Source organism: Naumovozyma dairenensis, chromosome 3 (genome assembly GCF_000227115.2).
Source record: "Naumovozyma dairenensis CBS 421 chromosome 3, complete genome".
NCBI lineage: Eukaryota > Fungi > Ascomycota > Saccharomycetes > Saccharomycetales > Saccharomycetaceae > Naumovozyma > Naumovozyma dairenensis.
Window position 1 is genome coordinate 651,622 of NC_016481.1, and position 17,084 is coordinate 668,705.

The 17,084-nt window shown below is 36.7% G+C and overlaps 8 protein-coding genes across 8 annotated transcripts; 2 read left to right on the forward strand and 6 right to left on the reverse strand.

Moving 5' to 3' along the window:
* Positions 1-102: 102 nt before the first annotated feature.
* Positions 103-3,036, reverse strand: BBC1 (Bbc1p; the record flags this gene model as incomplete). Its single annotated transcript, XM_003669138.1, has 1 exon — positions 103-3,036. The coding sequence occupies one exon, from the start codon at positions 3,034-3,036 to the stop codon at positions 103-105; it is 2,934 nt and encodes a 977-aa protein (XP_003669186.1).
* Positions 3,037-3,488: 452 nt separating this feature from the next.
* Positions 3,489-5,375, forward strand: MPS3 (Mps3p; the record flags this gene model as incomplete). The annotated part of the gene is made up of 1 exon (XM_003669139.1): positions 3,489-5,375. One exon carries the CDS (start codon positions 3,489-3,491, stop codon positions 5,373-5,375), a length of 1,887 nt encoding a protein of 628 aa, XP_003669187.1.
* Positions 5,376-5,950: 575 nt separating this feature from the next.
* On the forward strand, positions 5,951-7,564 carry TPH3 (Tph3p; the record flags this gene model as incomplete). The annotated part of the gene is made up of 1 exon (XM_003669140.1): positions 5,951-7,564. The coding sequence occupies one exon, from the start codon at positions 5,951-5,953 to the stop codon at positions 7,562-7,564; it is 1,614 nt and encodes a 537-aa protein (XP_003669188.1).
* Positions 7,565-7,994: 430 nt separating this feature from the next.
* THI4 (thiamine thiazole synthase) lies at positions 7,995-8,957 on the reverse strand (the record flags this gene model as incomplete). The annotated part of the gene is made up of 1 exon (XM_003669141.1): positions 7,995-8,957. One exon carries the CDS (start codon positions 8,955-8,957, stop codon positions 7,995-7,997), a length of 963 nt encoding a protein of 320 aa, XP_003669189.1.
* A 1,004-nt stretch (positions 8,958-9,961) lies between these two features.
* Positions 9,962-11,734, reverse strand: ILV3 (dihydroxy-acid dehydratase ILV3; the record flags this gene model as incomplete). The annotated part of the gene is made up of 1 exon (XM_003669142.1): positions 9,962-11,734. One exon carries the CDS (start codon positions 11,732-11,734, stop codon positions 9,962-9,964), a length of 1,773 nt encoding a protein of 590 aa, XP_003669190.1.
* Positions 11,735-12,410: 676 nt separating this feature from the next.
* PCT1 (choline-phosphate cytidylyltransferase) lies at positions 12,411-13,769 on the reverse strand (the record flags this gene model as incomplete). The annotated part of the gene is made up of 1 exon (XM_003669143.1): positions 12,411-13,769. One exon carries the CDS (start codon positions 13,767-13,769, stop codon positions 12,411-12,413), a length of 1,359 nt encoding a protein of 452 aa, XP_003669191.1.
* Positions 13,770-14,237: 468 nt separating this feature from the next.
* ESS1 (peptidylprolyl isomerase ESS1) lies at positions 14,238-14,756 on the reverse strand (the record flags this gene model as incomplete). The annotated part of the gene is made up of 1 exon (XM_003669144.1): positions 14,238-14,756. The coding sequence occupies one exon, from the start codon at positions 14,754-14,756 to the stop codon at positions 14,238-14,240; it is 519 nt and encodes a 172-aa protein (XP_003669192.1).
* Positions 14,757-15,103: 347 nt separating this feature from the next.
* Positions 15,104-16,165, reverse strand: TES1 (palmitoyl-CoA hydrolase; the record flags this gene model as incomplete). Its single annotated transcript, XM_003669145.1, has 1 exon — positions 15,104-16,165. One exon carries the CDS (start codon positions 16,163-16,165, stop codon positions 15,104-15,106), a length of 1,062 nt encoding a protein of 353 aa, XP_003669193.1.
* Positions 16,166-17,084: the final 919 nt, after the last annotated feature.

Sequence of the window (17,084 nt, forward strand, 5' to 3'; positions counted from 1 at the left end):
AGACTTTACATAAGCCGGCTTAAATAACTTCTTAGTTCATGAAATTTTTATTTAAACTTTATCGCCTATATAAAAATATTTACGTCATACATTCATATCTATTTACCATCCTATATATTTTCTTGGTACGGCTCTGAAAACCTTTAGTTTACCTGATTTCATATGATCAACCTTGTAACTAGCCTGTACGATTTTACCGGCATGTTCCTCGATAACTCTGAATTTACCTTTAGTAAAATCATATTCTGTGATTATAGATGAATGGGGAACATCCATACCAACAGAGATGACATCTTTCATTCCTAATTTATTATGGCTTTCAAATCGACCCTTTCTAACCACAAGAATGTCACCTGATCTTATTTTCTTTAATAAATTACCATCAATGGAGGTAGAACCATCTGCTTTATAATCAAGAATTGAAACACCGAAGGTCCTCGATGCGATAGGGGGAAGAATGCCACTTTCCTTTGCAATATCTCTAAAGATTAAACTGACAAATTTGCCCGACATTCCTTGGGTTTGCGATCCTATCTTTGAATGCGCCTTTTGTGCAATGATACCATTGAATCTTTTAGAAAAGTTCTCTAAATCGGCATCTGTAATATTGGAATTAGTACTTTCTTTAAAATTTTGTTGACATATGACCGATTCATGCGGTGAGCTCTTATTGAATATTAAAGAAATTTGTAATTGCGAATAATCTTCAAATAAAATATAATAGTCTCTGACTATCCATGTTTCATTAGATCTCTTATGTATAACATTGTCATCAATTTCAAAGATGTGTTTGTATTTCAAATCTGGAGGAGCTTGTTTCTCATACCACCATGTGGCTTGTGCGTCAAACGGAATCTCCATATTTGAGGAAGATCCCTTAAATTCTGTAGCTGTAGTTGTCGACCTTCTCATAATACTGGGAAAGGGTTCAGTTTGTGTTTCTATAGTGTGAATCGACTTATTTTGTTCATTGTCTTTATGAGTGCCAATCGATGATGTGTTTACATCATGACGTGGCTCAGCTGCAGGTACTGATGGGATTGGTGGTGGTGGAGGCATTGCTTTTGAAGTAGATGGAGGAAGAGGTGGAGGCGGAATAGAAATATCTGGTGGAGTTGAAAACTTATCTGTAACATCGTCAGCATCTTCTACCGGTAGAGGAAAAGCTGTCGAGTAACGATTCGTGAATTCAGGGAGAGAAGGTGGAGGTGGTGGAGCTCTTGGCAACGGAGGCTGTGCTACCTCATCACCTTGCTGCGCACCTAATAATGGCGGAAATGGGGCAGATGGGATCGGAGGTACATGTGGTGTTTCAACAGATAGAGAAGGCAAAGTAGAGGCATGGGGTTGAATAATGTTAGCCATGATACTTTGGTCCTCATAATTCCGGACTGGAAGAGGTGGGATAGCCATAGTATCGTCTCGTTCTTCATCGATAGAAGTTTTGCGAGGAGGAGGTGGAGCTGAGGGAGGCATGTCTACTGTGGTATCGATTTCTTCTTCAGGAATACTACGCGTTGGATCCAGTGTTTTTTGCGGATGAGGTAGAATTGGAACATCGGGTGAAGCCGGGTTAAATCTGGACTTTGAGTCAGGCAAATCTGTGTGGCTCTCGGTCAATTTGTGGTCCGAGGCTTCTACTTCTTTCTTAGCATTTAACACATGAGGTTCTTCCTTTGGAATGTTAGGATTCGGGATTGTTGATTCAGTATCATAGAAATCTCCCTCATTTTCTTCTGCTTCAATGCTTTTCGTTGCTGAAGAAATTGACGATGGTTTTACGAATTTGTGGTAGGCATGGGATTTAGCAGTTTCCTCTTCCAGTGAAACTGTGGGATCTGATTTTTTTTTGTCCGATTCTCCTTCCTCAGGGACAGGAGGACTTTCTATTTCTTCATTTTTCTCGTCAGTTAATTTTTGGTTCAAAAAAGAAAGGGCATTTGGATCTGCGAAAGGCATAATTGGGATGGCTTGTGGTAAATTTTCTCTTTCTGATTCTGATGCCTCATTAATTTTAGGTTCTTTTTTCTTTTTCTTTTTTGTCCCAGTAGTATCACCTGCAGCTGCCGCTGGCGCACCAAACGGGTTGAATCCGACAGCGGTACCGAATCTACCAGCACCTGATAGCTTAGCCATTCTGTCTCTCAAAGCAGTTCGACGTGTTTCTTCGGTGTCTTCTTCTTCACTTTCTTCGTCATTTTCATCTGCCGAACTGCTATTTTCGTGGGCATTATCATTTTGAGCTTCTTGCTCTCTATTTTCTTGATTAATTGAGAGACTTTCTACGTTTGTCTTCTTGATACTGATAGAGTCATGGTCAACTTCATCTTCTCTCTTTCCTTCACTATCATTTAAAAGTTCGTCAATCTCATTACTTTCTTGAATAGGTTCATTTATGCTCTCATGAGCAGATGCATGATCAATAGAGTGATTTTCCTCCATGCTTGAGAACACCTCTGCAGACTGTCTACGTTGTGCTTTCTCATGATGATGATGCTGCTGTTGTTTGGCTTTTTCTTCATCCTGTTGAGCTTGTAGCCTCTGTTGTTCTTGTAACAAAGCAATTCTTTCTTTCAAGCTCATCTTTGGTAAATCTTCTTCAGCGTGGTCTTGTTTAACGATCGGATGTTCCTCGTTGTTAGTTGGAACAAATTCCTTGGGTAAGGATGGCTTCCTAGCCAATTTGTTCTTTACTGGAGATTGGTCGTTAGAAACAGTATGTGGGACAGGCGGAATGTCAGTAATAACATCTTCTTGAGGAAGAGATTTGGACAACACATGTTCAGGTTCTACAGGTTGCACAGTTGGTAGTTGTTTTTGGGTAGGTTCTTTTTCCAAAGCTACTGCAACGAAACTTTTGGGAAAAATACCTTCCAATACATGAGTTCCATCATTATACTCACCATAATACCATTCGTCGTCTTCGATGGAAGTGACCGTGATAACTTGGTCTTTTTCAAAATTCAGATCATCCTCATATCCTGATTGATAAGGGAACTGGGCTACAACTTTAAAAGGTGGTGCTGGCTCACTCATTATGTACTTGCAATTTGTAAAGTCCCTTGCTGTGAGAATTTAGCAACTATGTTCTGTTTTTGCAACGTTTGTGATGCAGTTTATAAGAAGTTAATAACTCTTATCTTCTCGATCTTTGCAAAAGCAATATTATACATTATTATCCCCCTTTTCTGTTTAGGGTTAGAGGAAACCCTGTTTACCAAAGCCCTAATAGTTTTTATGTCATCGAGCTACCAAACCCTGACGCGTAAATTATTATCAGTACTAATAACGATAACAAAAGACTAATGCATTACCTAGTATTGACAGGTTAGTAAACATAGCTATCTCTCCTAGCGCACATAACAAAGCTACCACCACACCCCAACCTTGTGTCTAGTGTTATTCCACTACTTTCAAGTTACATTGAGTTCTCTTCCAGACAGTAAGTTCTTTGAACTTTAAGGTTTAGGAGCAGCAAATACTGAGTGATGGCGCACAGAGAAAGCTCATATATTGGTGTACCAGATGATGATGGCATGTCTGGAGAATATGACCATACACCTTATTTAATAGGTATTACTGCATCTCCTTTGCGAAACAAATATAGAGATATGTTGATGCAGAAAGTAGAGCAGTTTGACGGTATCGATTCGCAGAATAAAGAAAACAAGAATGCTACGGATGATGCTGGCAATTCTAGCTATGATGAGTGGATAAACTTCGAACCTTCCTTTCAAAAACAGCGGTCTTTTTCTGGTGAGAGCTCAGAAGAGGAATTTACAATTAACTCTAGCTTGGGCGACGTAATCTATACTGATGATGACGATGCCGATGACTTTACGGATAACGAAGAGGAACCTCAAGAAGAACCTGTTTACTCTGAAGGATCAAATTACTATTATGATGGAAACGAAAACGAAGATTTTGCTGAAGATCCGATGCTGACCCATTTAACATCTATACTTTCTCATCTTGCTAGGGTGAGTACACTAAAAAAGATACTAAGCGCTAAGTTTCTTTTAATGATAGCGATAACTATGGCAGTTGCTTCGGGAATTTTATTTAATCATCCCAACCGATCGAACTTAGATTCCACAACAGTGAATGCTCAACGCTTCAAAAATGAAAACAATTCGGCACTAATGCTCCAAAAACAGTTGGATCATATTTCAAGAGAATTATCCCAGAGAAATCAAAATATAAAGCTTGCTATGAACCAAAGAATTACTATTTTGATTTCACAGCTTGAAAAAAATATAAAGAGTGTTATACCGACTAACGAAAAAAAGATAGCCCAAGATCTAGATATCCTAAATAGAGACCTCAAATTTATTTCTTCCATAATATCTTCTCGTAAGTTAGAAAATAAGAAGGGAGATCGAAAAAATATGTTACCAAATGAAATAGACATATTAATCAATAACAATATTACAGGAAAACAACAATCATCGCTTATAACAGATCCAAAGTTACAAGATTTTGTTGTAAACACACGGTCAGCACTAAAGTCGATTTTCCGACTAGAACCAAATATTGATCTGTTGAACATAAGGGCAGTTCTAGATAACTACACTAGCTCAGATGCAATGGATTATGTTACGCGTGAATATATGTCTAACATCGTATCAAAATCATTTTCCAAAACTAAGTCTGATATACTAGATTATTTGAATCTAGAAATTCATTCTCTAAGGGGCAAGCAATGTGACGACGAGACGTCTATCAAGGCTTTTATTTCACAATTAATTGATTCTTTAACAGTACATGTGGATAATGAATTAGATTATGGTACATTGGAACAAGGTAGTCAGATCTTACCATACCTGACATCGAGATCATACAGAAGGTCGCAATATAATAGTAATCCATTAACTGCCTTCCAATCGAATGAACTATTCTATTGCAAATCAGAGCCTTCTTGTTCAATAGCCATTCGTTTTAAGGAACCAATCTATTTAACTTCATTAAAATATAGCCATGGAAGATTTACAAATAACGTACATGCTTTGAACTCTGCACCCAAGATTATCGTAGTTTACATTAAACTCCATACCAAAGATGCAATGATACTGAAAACGTTTGTGGAAAGCGCCTACAAACATAGCAGATCGTCGAATTCAGAAGGCAATATATTCTATGATAAAGATAAGAGTTATATCAAAATTTCCGAATCTGTTTATGACCTGGCGAATAATAAAATAACTCAAGATCTCTCCCTACCCCTATGGTTTACTAATATGAAACTGCCAGTACGATCTATAATATTTGAAGTGCATGAAAATTACGGGCATACTCAGTATACTGCATTTGGGAAGGTATCTATCAATGGAATAACTCAAGAAGATCTAAATCTAATGATTGGTGAGAATGATTGAACAAGAAGCGATTGAAATACACTGGCACACTTTTCTGTCCAACATGTAATATTCTTTAAGCGTCTCAATCTCGTATCAACCGATCACAAGAGACACTCCGAATGGGTTTACTCCTAAGCCTTCCGCTCTGTGTGCGCGATTTCCCTTTTTGGCGGGCCGTTTTCCCTATTCGGGCAAAGCAATCAGACTGCCGTTACGTAATACAGTCCTTTTAACGTGTAAATTACACGTTAGACAGGCCGAACATGCGGCCCCTACGTAATTTCTTTGCAGTTGGCAAAATAATGGCTTACGAATTAAAGGTTGGTTGGCTAGTTAGTTAGTCAGTACACGTAGTCTTTAGGAACGAAGCCAGATCATGGTGCAAAAAATAGTGTCTCCTCACGATATATATACCTCTTCCTTTGTTTCTGCTCCACTAAATCTTATAAGGAATTGCATTGATCAATTAGTTCAACTATCCTTCCCAACTCCCCAACTTAAAATTAGAGACCAACGGCATCTAACATATATTGAATTTCGAGAGTCAGCCTCTACCCATATACTAGTCATAACCACCAATTGCCTCATCAAACATGAAATTCTTGGATAGCTTAAAGAAACCAATCGTTATAAAAAGAAGAGCGGATTCAAACCATCCATCATCAATAATAACATCATCATCATCCTCAATCTTCTCTGATCATGCTATGACCCCTCCTCAGAGAACTCCAGCCAATATACTAAAGGAACTACAACCGACCTTATTGAAATCAGTATTACCCATCTTAGTTCTTTTGAATGCACAAAGTTCGAAGAAATATTTCGAATGGAACAATACATCTGATACAAAGATCAATAGTAAATGGAATTTGGTAACGAGTGGGAACACGTCAGAAACGCTACCATTAGTGACTATCATTTTAACCGGTACAAAATTAAGAATAATAACATCAAGCAGGAAAAGGGAATTAACAATTGATTTATTAAAGCAAAATATCGAATTATTTCCAACTTTATTAGAATTTAAAAACAACGATTTTTCATTATCTTGCTCATCTCCCGATGCTTTATTGACATTATACAGATTTTGCTTACTGTCCATTTTTGAACATTTTTCTATCTTTAAATCATTGACAGGCACTTTGACCTCCGTGTTGGGTCTACGTATGTTTGATATGCATATCATATTGAATACTCAATTTAACTTCAAAGATTGGTGTGAAATATACATTGAAGGGGAAGGATGGGTGAAAGCTTGGTGTGTAGTGAAAAAGAAGAAAAACGGTAATAGTGAAATCAGGTTTTATAAAAATAATAATTCATTAGCAACGAAGAATTTAATTTGTTTTATTTCCCCAGAAAAGGCTTCAATTCAAGATATTATGTTTTATAATGATAAAAATACGGAGATTATTGGTGACGATGACGATGATGTGTGTGTTGGAAACACTTCGAAGTTTCAAGATATACATTCATTCTTAAATCAACTAAGAACTATTAAAGTCATTGGTAATATTTGCTTTTTGAATAATGATGGTGGTACTTCAAGTAAAAATTCTTCTAGATCTTCTTCTATTTCCAACATGTCTCAAATCGATGGCACTAATGTTTCCTCACCTCCTAAGAGGAAGATGTTTTCTCCCTCTAACAAAGGTCATGCTAGAAGTAGTTCCCATGTTAGTTCTATGACTATGCGTTCTAGTAAATCTATAAAGGATACTGATTATACAATAAACTCTAGTGGGCTATTGATCAGACCAACACCACATAATGGTGTTTTCCATTTAGAAGCATTAATTCGTGTCATAATTCCGATGATGGATGTAATGAAGTTGTATGGTCGTCCAATGAGATTTAAGAACGCAAGAAATGATCCAGACTCGTTAATGTTCGGTTTACCAAGATTACCAAATATTGATTACCTAGCTAAGGAAGAAATTGATTCATTTCTATCAGAAAAAAATCCAGAGATAGATGCAGATGAAGCTATTGAAGATACTAAAACCTCAGCTTTGAAGTTATTAGGCAAAGTATTATTTGATAACCTGTCGCGCAATGAAAACAGAGATACTGAATTATTATTTACCAGGTTAAGTGATCTGTCAATTAATCAACCTAATGAAGGATTTAATGTGGTATCAGCAGAAAAAAATGGTTTGTCTAAAGAAAGCGTCTATACTTTAGCACCTTGCTCGCAGGTCGTCTAGCTACCCGATCTACGTGAGAGGAGCCTAGAAAATAATCTAAATACCCACCTTTCATATATACATGCCTTATGATAATGATTAATAATATTAAAAATCCTATCCTTTTCTTTCATAAACTATATAACTAAATTATAAAGTAGCAGAATTCGGTTTTTCAACAAGCTAGGTTTTACAAACTTAAACTTACCTGACTTTCGCAGCCTGGCTTCGAATTTCCCCAAAGTTCAAGCTTAAGCTTATTTCTAAAATATTTTAATTAAAAATAGAAGAATCCAAGGTAAATATTATAGTTTTTTTATTTCATTTCGTTTATAAAAGTTCTATATATGATTTAGCATAATTTTTTCAATAGGCATCTTCCCACTGCACAGTATTGTGAATGAGTATATAAGAGGCGGTATTGCTACATCCCCAGATATTGCACTTATACTTAATCAGAGAAATGCTTGACGATTTCCAAACCAGCCTTGACACCAGAAATCAACATACTGGAAAATATCGGACCCATACGGTTAATACCATACAATTCGGCAGATTCCATACCAGCAAAGTAAATGTTATCAACACCTGGATACTTACCAGCGTGGTTAACTACACCTCTTTCGGCGCTGTTCATATCTAGACCTTTCATCCCACCTAATTTCATATTGTCATCTAATTGAACAATTCTTTTGGCACAGAAAGCACCAAATGGGCCATCATGACCAGTAGTGGACAAGATAACACCATGCTTCTGAGTAGCATCACGGGAACCATCGTCACTGTAACCAGCTAATTCGATGACGTTTGGATCCATACAACTTTGAGTGTCATGGGCTAAAGTTACTAAAGTCCAGTTAGTGACAACACCGCTGACTGTTAGTTTACCATGCTCATTGGGCTTGGTGACTAAGTCTTCAACACAGGTACCGTTATATAATTTGACGTTTGGAAAGGCTAGGATCTTGGACAAGATGGTAGAAGTAAATAGAGCCGCATGCTTGACGACAACATAGTCACCTTGGTCTTCATACTCAACACCAATTTCCTTCAATAATAGATCAGCTGGTTTTCTTAAAACCATGGCACTCAATAATTGACCGGAAACCCAACATCCACCACCTGGAGCCAAATTCTGTTCGATAATGGCTATTTTCAAGTCTGGTCTGTTTTTAGCAATGACATAAGCAGCAGATAAACCAGAAGAACCGGCCCCGACAATGACGACGTCAGAAATGGCATATTTATCCATATCTTGATAATAACGAGAAGTCATAGCACGAGAGACAGTAGCTTCACGAATTGGAGCAAATTGGAAATCATTCCAGTTGTCAATTTTGGCTAATTCACCCAATGGGTTTTCAGCGACAGAGTTCAATTGTAATTGAGAAACAGAAGTTTGAGTGGTAGACATTATTGTAAGTTGTAGGGTATTGTTTTTTATTGGCTCTTGGTTTATTGGTTGTTTTCTTAAGAGAGAGGGAAAAGTTCTTTTCTAGATTCATACAGAAACACTTGATCTATTTATACTATTTAGATTCAGACCAATATTGTTTCGCAGTTTTTTTAAAGTAACTAAGAGAACGAAAATGTATAGTCGTTCCCTATGTGCAATGGGGTTAAGGCAAGTACTCCAATTTGCAACATGCTACGAATGTTTCAGACGCCACATCGAATCAGAATCGCATATTTCATCCTTTTCTCTAATTAAATTGCCTTGACTGGCATTATTATCGAAATATTGATGAGTTGTTTTTTTTACGTAACATTCATTATGAATTTCGGAAACCGAACATTTATTCTTTTAAGAGACCTCTAGCCCAATGTCTTAAAGGAGTATATTGTCTGTTTCTTTGTAGTTTGATGCTTCCATTACTCTTGTTGATTCTTTAACAATTTGTGGCACTTCTCGGAAATGGAAACTGTTGGATTTCTTTCGGCCGACACGGAAAGTGTGACGCGTTTTGAAGTTATGAACTTCCCTGAACTTCCAAGAATTGCATATTACGGTTGAAGCAAATAATGAATCTAAAGGACTAATTTGACTAATAGGATAAAGAAATGTTCACAACCACCGCATTAACAGATATTTCGCTCTATCCATCAGGTTGATCTGAGCAACAGCGAAAGTGTGCAAGTATGATTCATTTCTTAAAACTATAACATAAAGGAAACAACGTTAGCTTGCTCCATCATACCGGGAGCGCCGTCCAATTTAATTGCTTTGTTACAAGTGGCCTAATAATCAACAATAAGAGAAGAATTTTTAACAATATATCCATTCAATGGACTATTAATGCTTGTTGCAGTTATAAATAAATAATATATAATAAATAAGTAAAATTCCCGTAATGTTCTTTCATGCAGGCTCAAACTATTTTTTCTCAAAACCTTCTTCTATACCTTCAATGGGTATCATTACACATCAGCGTCGTCAGCGTCCAAGACACAACCCAAAGAGGCGTCTGAAACCAATTTGGAGTAACCAGCTAGAGTACCTCTAGTATAACGTGGAGCTGGAGCAACCCATTGGGATTTACGTTGGGCCATTTCTTCTTCACTAACCATTAAATCAATCTTATTGTTGTCGGAATCAATAACAATTTCGTCACCGTCTTTAACTAAACCAATTGGACCACCTTGAGCAGCTTCTGGAACAATATGACCAATCAAGAAACCGTGGGAACCACCAGAGAATCTACCGTCAGTTAATAATGCAACATCTTTCCCTAAACCGTAACCCATTAATGCAGAAGAAGGTTTCAACATTTCTGGCATACCTGGACCACCCTTTGGACCTTCGTATCTAATAATAACCACAGTTTTTTCACCCTTCTTGATTTCACCATTTTCTAAAGCTGTAATGAATGCATCTTCTTCATCGAAGACACGAGCTTTACCTTTGAAGTAAGTACCTTCTTTACCAGTAATCTTACCAACGGAACCACCTGGAGCCAAAGAACCGTAAAGGATTTGCAAATGACCTGTAGGTTTAATTGGATTGGATAATGGACGAATAATATCTTGATCCTTTGGTAGAGGAGCAGCTTTAGCGGCACGTTCAGCCAAAGTATCACCAGTAACTGTAATTGTGTCACCATGCATGAACCCGTTGTCATATAAGAACTTAATGACAGCTTGAGTACCACCAACATTTAGTAAATCGGCCATAACATGCTTACCGGATGGTTTGAAATCACCTAATAATGGGGTCTTATCACTGATTCTTTGGAAGTCATCTTGTGTAATCTTAACACCTGCAGAATGAGCAACAGCAATCAAATGTAGAACAGCGTTGGTAGAACCACCTGTAGCAATAGCATAAGTAATTGCGTTTTCGAATGCTTTCTTAGTGAAGATATCACGAGGTAAGACACCTAATTCCATAGTCTTCTTGATACTTTCACCGATGTTATCACATTCAGCTAATTTTTGTTGAGAGACAGCTGGGAAGGATGAAGAATTCGGTAAAGTAATACCCAAAACTTCAGCTGCGGAAGCCATAGTATTAGCAGTATACATACCACCACAAGCCCCTGGACCTGGACAAGAATGTTCGACGACGTCACGTCTTTCAGCTTCAGTGAATTGTTTAGAGATATATTGACCATATGATTGGAAAGCGGAAACAACATCAATTTTTTCTGGGATCTTGGATGAACCGCAAGTTGGATGACCTGGTAAAATGGAACCACCATAAACCATAATAGATGGTCTATTATGTCTCCCCATAGCCATCATGACACCTGGCATGTTCTTGTCACAAGATGGGATAGCGATGTTTGCATCGTAATGTTGAGCCATCATGATAGTTTCAAAAGAGTTAGCAATGATTTCTCTACTTTGTAGGGAATATCTCATACCTTTAGTACCCATAGAGATACCATCAGAAACACCGATTGTATTGAATTGCATAGCTTTCAAGTTAGCCTTTTCAATGGATGCGGAACATCTATTGTTTAAGTCTAAAAGATGCATATTACATGGGTTACCGGACCACCAACATGAACCAACACCAACTTGAGCCTTGTTGAAATCATCTTTTTTGAACCCTGTAGCGTAAAGCATAGCTTGGGAAGCACCTTGACCTTTGGGTTCAGTGATCACATATGAATATTTATTTAATTTCTTAGCAAGATTTCTCGTCGTAGAGAACTGTCTTGCTGCGGTAGCTTTCATTAACAAACCCATTGTTGATTAATAGAATTGGATTTCTCTTGATTAGTCTAGGAGGTGACTGATAAAAAAAATTAAATAAAGCAAGTTGTTAAAGAAAGAATCAATTCCAATGTACAGCTTAAATAAAAAAAGACTTGAATTCGTGATGATTAATGTTGCAGCGAAACCTTAATTATCAACGGAGAGATCTTTACGTAACCTTTATATTATTTGACAGCAACTGACTGACTCACGAAAAAATCAAAGATTATTTTGACCGTGTTTCTGAAAAATTTTCCCTTCTGTGATTTCGTTAGAGCTCCCGGTTCAGGGCCGAGGAGTGAGAAGAGCCCACGCATAGCCGGTTCATATTCTTGATATTTAATTATAAACTAGACAAGATATACGTTAAGCTTAACAATTAACTAGAACGCTTTAGCTTTTCGAGGAGATACCTTGGAAAATGCAGCTATAGGTCCCAATCTAATCGTAGACTATATACAAGATTATTAGGAGTCAAAAATGAATTAAAGTTGGGCAACAAGCTGAAATTTATCAACATTTCTAGAATTTTTTTTTCTTGACTTTATCTCATTTTATGTAAAGTTTTATTTAACACGTTCAGATGGAGGGAATAAATAATTGGCATAAGGAATGGGACGGCAGCTCATTATCTCTTGTTAGGAGGAATAAAAAATGCTCCTCTTAACTATTTCTTTAATTTCTTATCTTCGGGTTCATCTTCATTAGAATCATAATATTCTTCTTCTTCTTCTTCTTCTTCGTCATCATCTTCGTCACCCTCATCTTCAGTGCCTTCAACAGCATCAGCGGGGTCAAAAGGATTATCATGATTTTCTTCTTCTAAATTTGGACCCGTATATTCACTGGCAAATTCACTGGCAGGCGATCTTGCTCTCAACAATTTCCTTGATTTTGCAGCAATACCTTTAACAGATCCATTTACGATATCATCAAGATTTTCACTATTGCCGACTAATTTCATATAAAGTTTGTTACCTAGAGTTTTCCTTAAAAGAATTTCTCTGACTTCAAAGTAAAGATCTCTTGAAGAATTATTTAAGTTCTCTTGGTTCTTCTTAAAATAAGATCTAAAATCTTTGATATGTTTCTTAAACTCCAATTCATTTTTTTTAAGCCATGAGACATTCAATTCTTGTCTAGTAGCACCTCTAGCGAAATTTCTCATCAGATACTTATCATAGTCTCTAATAATTTTAGTAATGATATCACTTGTCGAGATACCATTAGTTCTTTGAGTAACCAAAAATTTCCCCGCTTGCTTTATAGGTTTATAAACGTCATCGCTTCCTGCACTTGCATAAGGAATATCATCATGTGCTACATAATCGATGTTATGTTTTTCTAAAAACTCTGGAGTAACACACCAAGGAGCATCTTCAATAACCTCATCTACCCATCTACAATGTTTTAAAGTTTCACAACGTTGCTTATCAGTCAAAACAGTCAACCCTTTTAATTTATGTGTCACTTCATCACTTGGGATACCACAAATCAAAGTGACATTAGGTAATGCCTTTTTACATTGTTCTAATTGTTTCATGTGACCTAAGTGGAATAAATCGAAAACACCATCTGCATATATCCTAATGGGGCGATCCTTAGGTGGTAAATTGAATGGGAACCCCTTTGGTCTATATTTTCTTAATTCTTCAGGTAATTTTGCATCCAATTCATTTTCTCTCTTTTCAAACATTATTAAATCTTGATCCTTTTCTGTTGTAGTGTTAGATAAACGACGTCTCTTTCTGTTTGGTGTGGTCGATACTGTGCTACTATGGTCATCAGAACTATCGTCAACATTGCCACTGTCGCTGCGGTCTTGGCCGTTATGATTATGGTTATTGTGACTATGATTATGGGCATGCTCATTATCATGAGATCTTAACTCCGGAGTGGATAATTGTTCTTGATCATCAGTATCAGATTCGTGCTTTCTCTTACGTGTTTTTTGAAAAAGTTTAGTCAAATGAAGTTGTAGGAGAGTACTTTTCTTCAAAGACGATGTTCTAGATTCTTTGGCCATTGCGGGAGATCACTTTTAATGGTACTTACACTATAGTGAATTATTCGTCCGTACGTATGTGCGTATATTATCCTTCGTTTCGTTGAATTGTCCAATAGTCCGGACAAAAAATCCAAGGGGTATGTGTGTATATACAGTCTCAAAGGTGACGATGTTTAAAGCACAACCCTTTAGTTTCAGTAATTACAATTTATTTACAGCTATGTACTTGTTTTTTGCTGCTGCTGTTGTTGTTCATCACGATATGTTATATTGTCGCTCAAACTCTTTCTACGTATGCGTGTAAAGTTCTGTTGTGTTCCTGGATGTTGTAAACTTCTTCGTTTGTTTTTATTTCCGGGACTCTTTGCGGTTGTTTACCCGTGCACTACTTGACGGGTAAGGCATTATATACATACGTACATACGTATGTATATAATACGTATAATGACAATAGTCTAGTCTAGTCTATGGCGTACGATGCATGATCTAACCTACTCTTTTGATTAAATGGACTCCACTGTCACTCTCTACTATATCACTAACTTGGTTCACTTTGAGGGCAAATGCAGCTTTTTCAAAACTAGGTTGCATTTCACCCTTTCCAAACCATCCAAGATCACCTCCTCTCTTATACGATGAGCAATCAGATCTTTCCTTCGCTAACGATTCGAAAGTATTCTTATTATCATCCAATCTTAACTTGATAGTTTCCAATTCCTTAATAGCATCTTCCTTACTTAACGTAATATTTTGCGATCTATGAGATGCAGGTCTACGTGAATCCTTATGTTTAATTAAGATATGAAGACATCTTATACGGACTGGATTAACTCTCAAATAGTTTTTCAATTCCTCTTCATTTGTTCCTTCGGGAGATTCCCATTGAGATTGTTTCGATTCTGTATTGAAGAAATACTCTCTCTTTTTAGATTTACTGTATCTTACTGTCCATGGCGTTGGTAATCCTGTTTTCCATTCTTCTTCCTTTGATTCGGGGGAACTCATCTTATTTTTCTTCTTGTAATATATAGTGGAAAGTTTTCGATGTGAGATAAACGACAAGGTCCTAAAGCATTGAGGTAAGTACGATAATTGTTAGTTCCCTTCAAGTAGTTCTCAATTTGCCTTTCTCTCACACTTAAAATAAGTTCTAAAGAAGTGTTAATACTAGAAAAAATGAAACCCGTACATCTTCTGTTCGTCTAGATCAAAGCCGTTACTTCACGTTAGGTGATAAAACCAAGATAAATCAAGATGAAAGCTTTGCACAAGGAATATTATTATTATTATTATTATTGTCCCTAGTGTGCGAGGGATTATATATGCATATGTATATGTCTTAAATATTATGGTCAAAATTTTGCCTTGATTTCCTCTTCAGGATCATAAACGACTAAACCTTCCTGCGATACAGTAGCTATAATATTACCAGAGTTGGAATCGAAATATTCACCTTGTACCAAGTGTTTATCCCAATGAGATCTTGAATTTTTAATTCTTAAATAAATCCAATTATTAACCAATGGTAGTTGATGGAAATAAATTGAATGGTCTAATGATACACTAAATTTATGAGAATATAATGGTAGTTGATGGAAATATGGTAATGTTAGTAACAGATAAGAGTCAGATAAGTATGCGAATGCGACATAGTTATATCTTGGGTCTGTATCAGGTGTAATTATTTTCAAACTACTAATGTTGTTGTGATTAGATGTTGTTTGGCCAGATGAGAATTCTTTTGATTGAATTACTTTATGTCTTATTTTAACATAGTAATCTAGAACGGATGTTCTCCTTTGTGAGTAAAATAAATCGTTAGGAAAGTTATATTCAATGGCACCCTTCTCGAAAACTTCTACTTGACGTTTCAAATAGTTTATATCTTTAAATCTATCAGATAAACGAGCGTACCTTTGTAAGAGACCTTCAGCCATGATTTTTTCAGTATACAATGATGCGGCAGGTTTATATTTATCTGGTGGAGGTGTTGAAGGTAATGATTCAATGTGATCCAAATGATGTAATGAATCGTGATCTTTATCTGAGTTTTGTTGGGAGAAAAGTATCATTGACTGGAAAATTAATTTATCATGTTGATACGCTCTAATTTGTCTATGGATGAAATTTTTACCATCTCTCAACTTTTCTACATGGTATAATATATTATTTTTAGGATCACCTCCATTTATGAAATAACAATGCATAGAGGTTGGCACATACGTCTTAGGTATTGTGTATAATGATGCTAATAACGATTGTGCCACTAGAGTCCCACCAAATGTACCTTTAGATCCGAGAGGAGCTGCAGGCAGATTTTTGGTCAAGAATTTAGACGAAGATACTGGAACTAATTCCAATATATGTTCTATGTTCGATAACTTGGACAACTTTGTTACAGCGGGTTTACTCATATTCTTTCTTTGATCTTTTCTTTTTTGTTTTTAAAGCAGTAGTTCGCTATTTCGAAACTTTTTATAATGGTAATGTTATTATTTGTTACTTGGTGTTTCTGAGACTTTATATACTCTACTTGGTTGAATTGGGGATGGAGATGTATTGAGGTAGTAGACTACGCTCTCGAAAGGATAAGGGTATATATGTCCAGGTTATTGACTATTTCCGGGCTTTAATTTTTATCTCCCTCCGTTCGACAGACAATTTTGATGGGGGGGATATATGAAAAAGCGACAACTCCCCGTACTATTACGTATTTGGAGTCGAGGAGCACTCAACTAAAACTCTCGTTTTTTTGTGTAATCAGACTCTCTCTCTCTCTCTTTCTCTCTCGGTTAACTAAGAATAAATGAATGATTGGCTCGAGTAACACAAAAAACCCATCCAAGTTTCCAAAAAAAAATTTTCTAATTTTTACGGGCCCGCGCTGTGCCGCGCTGTGCCGCGCTGTGGTTTCGCGTTGTCTAAAACTCCATTGGTAATGTCTTTTTCAAATAGGATATTATACAAATGCCTCAGAGAATAAACTCCGTGATTTGTTGACTGAGACGTATTGAAGATTCAGAGACAATAGTGACTCCATGTGTGAAGTTACTACAAGTTCACATCACCATATTACTGCCTTATAAATGTCGCTATGTCACTCTTTTTTAAATGAAAACCTTTTTTCCTGGATATATATCCGTACCAACCTTTATATACTGGCACAATCAAGTCAACTTATCAACCCGCGGAACTTTCCGCGGGATCCATACATGTGTGGTACGGAAAAGCAACGTTAACGGGAATTTTTGGGGAAATGCGGACACTGTGATATTTAATCCTGTGTAAAACTGCCATAACCTGCAGACTGTTCATACGTACGTAAGCCATGTC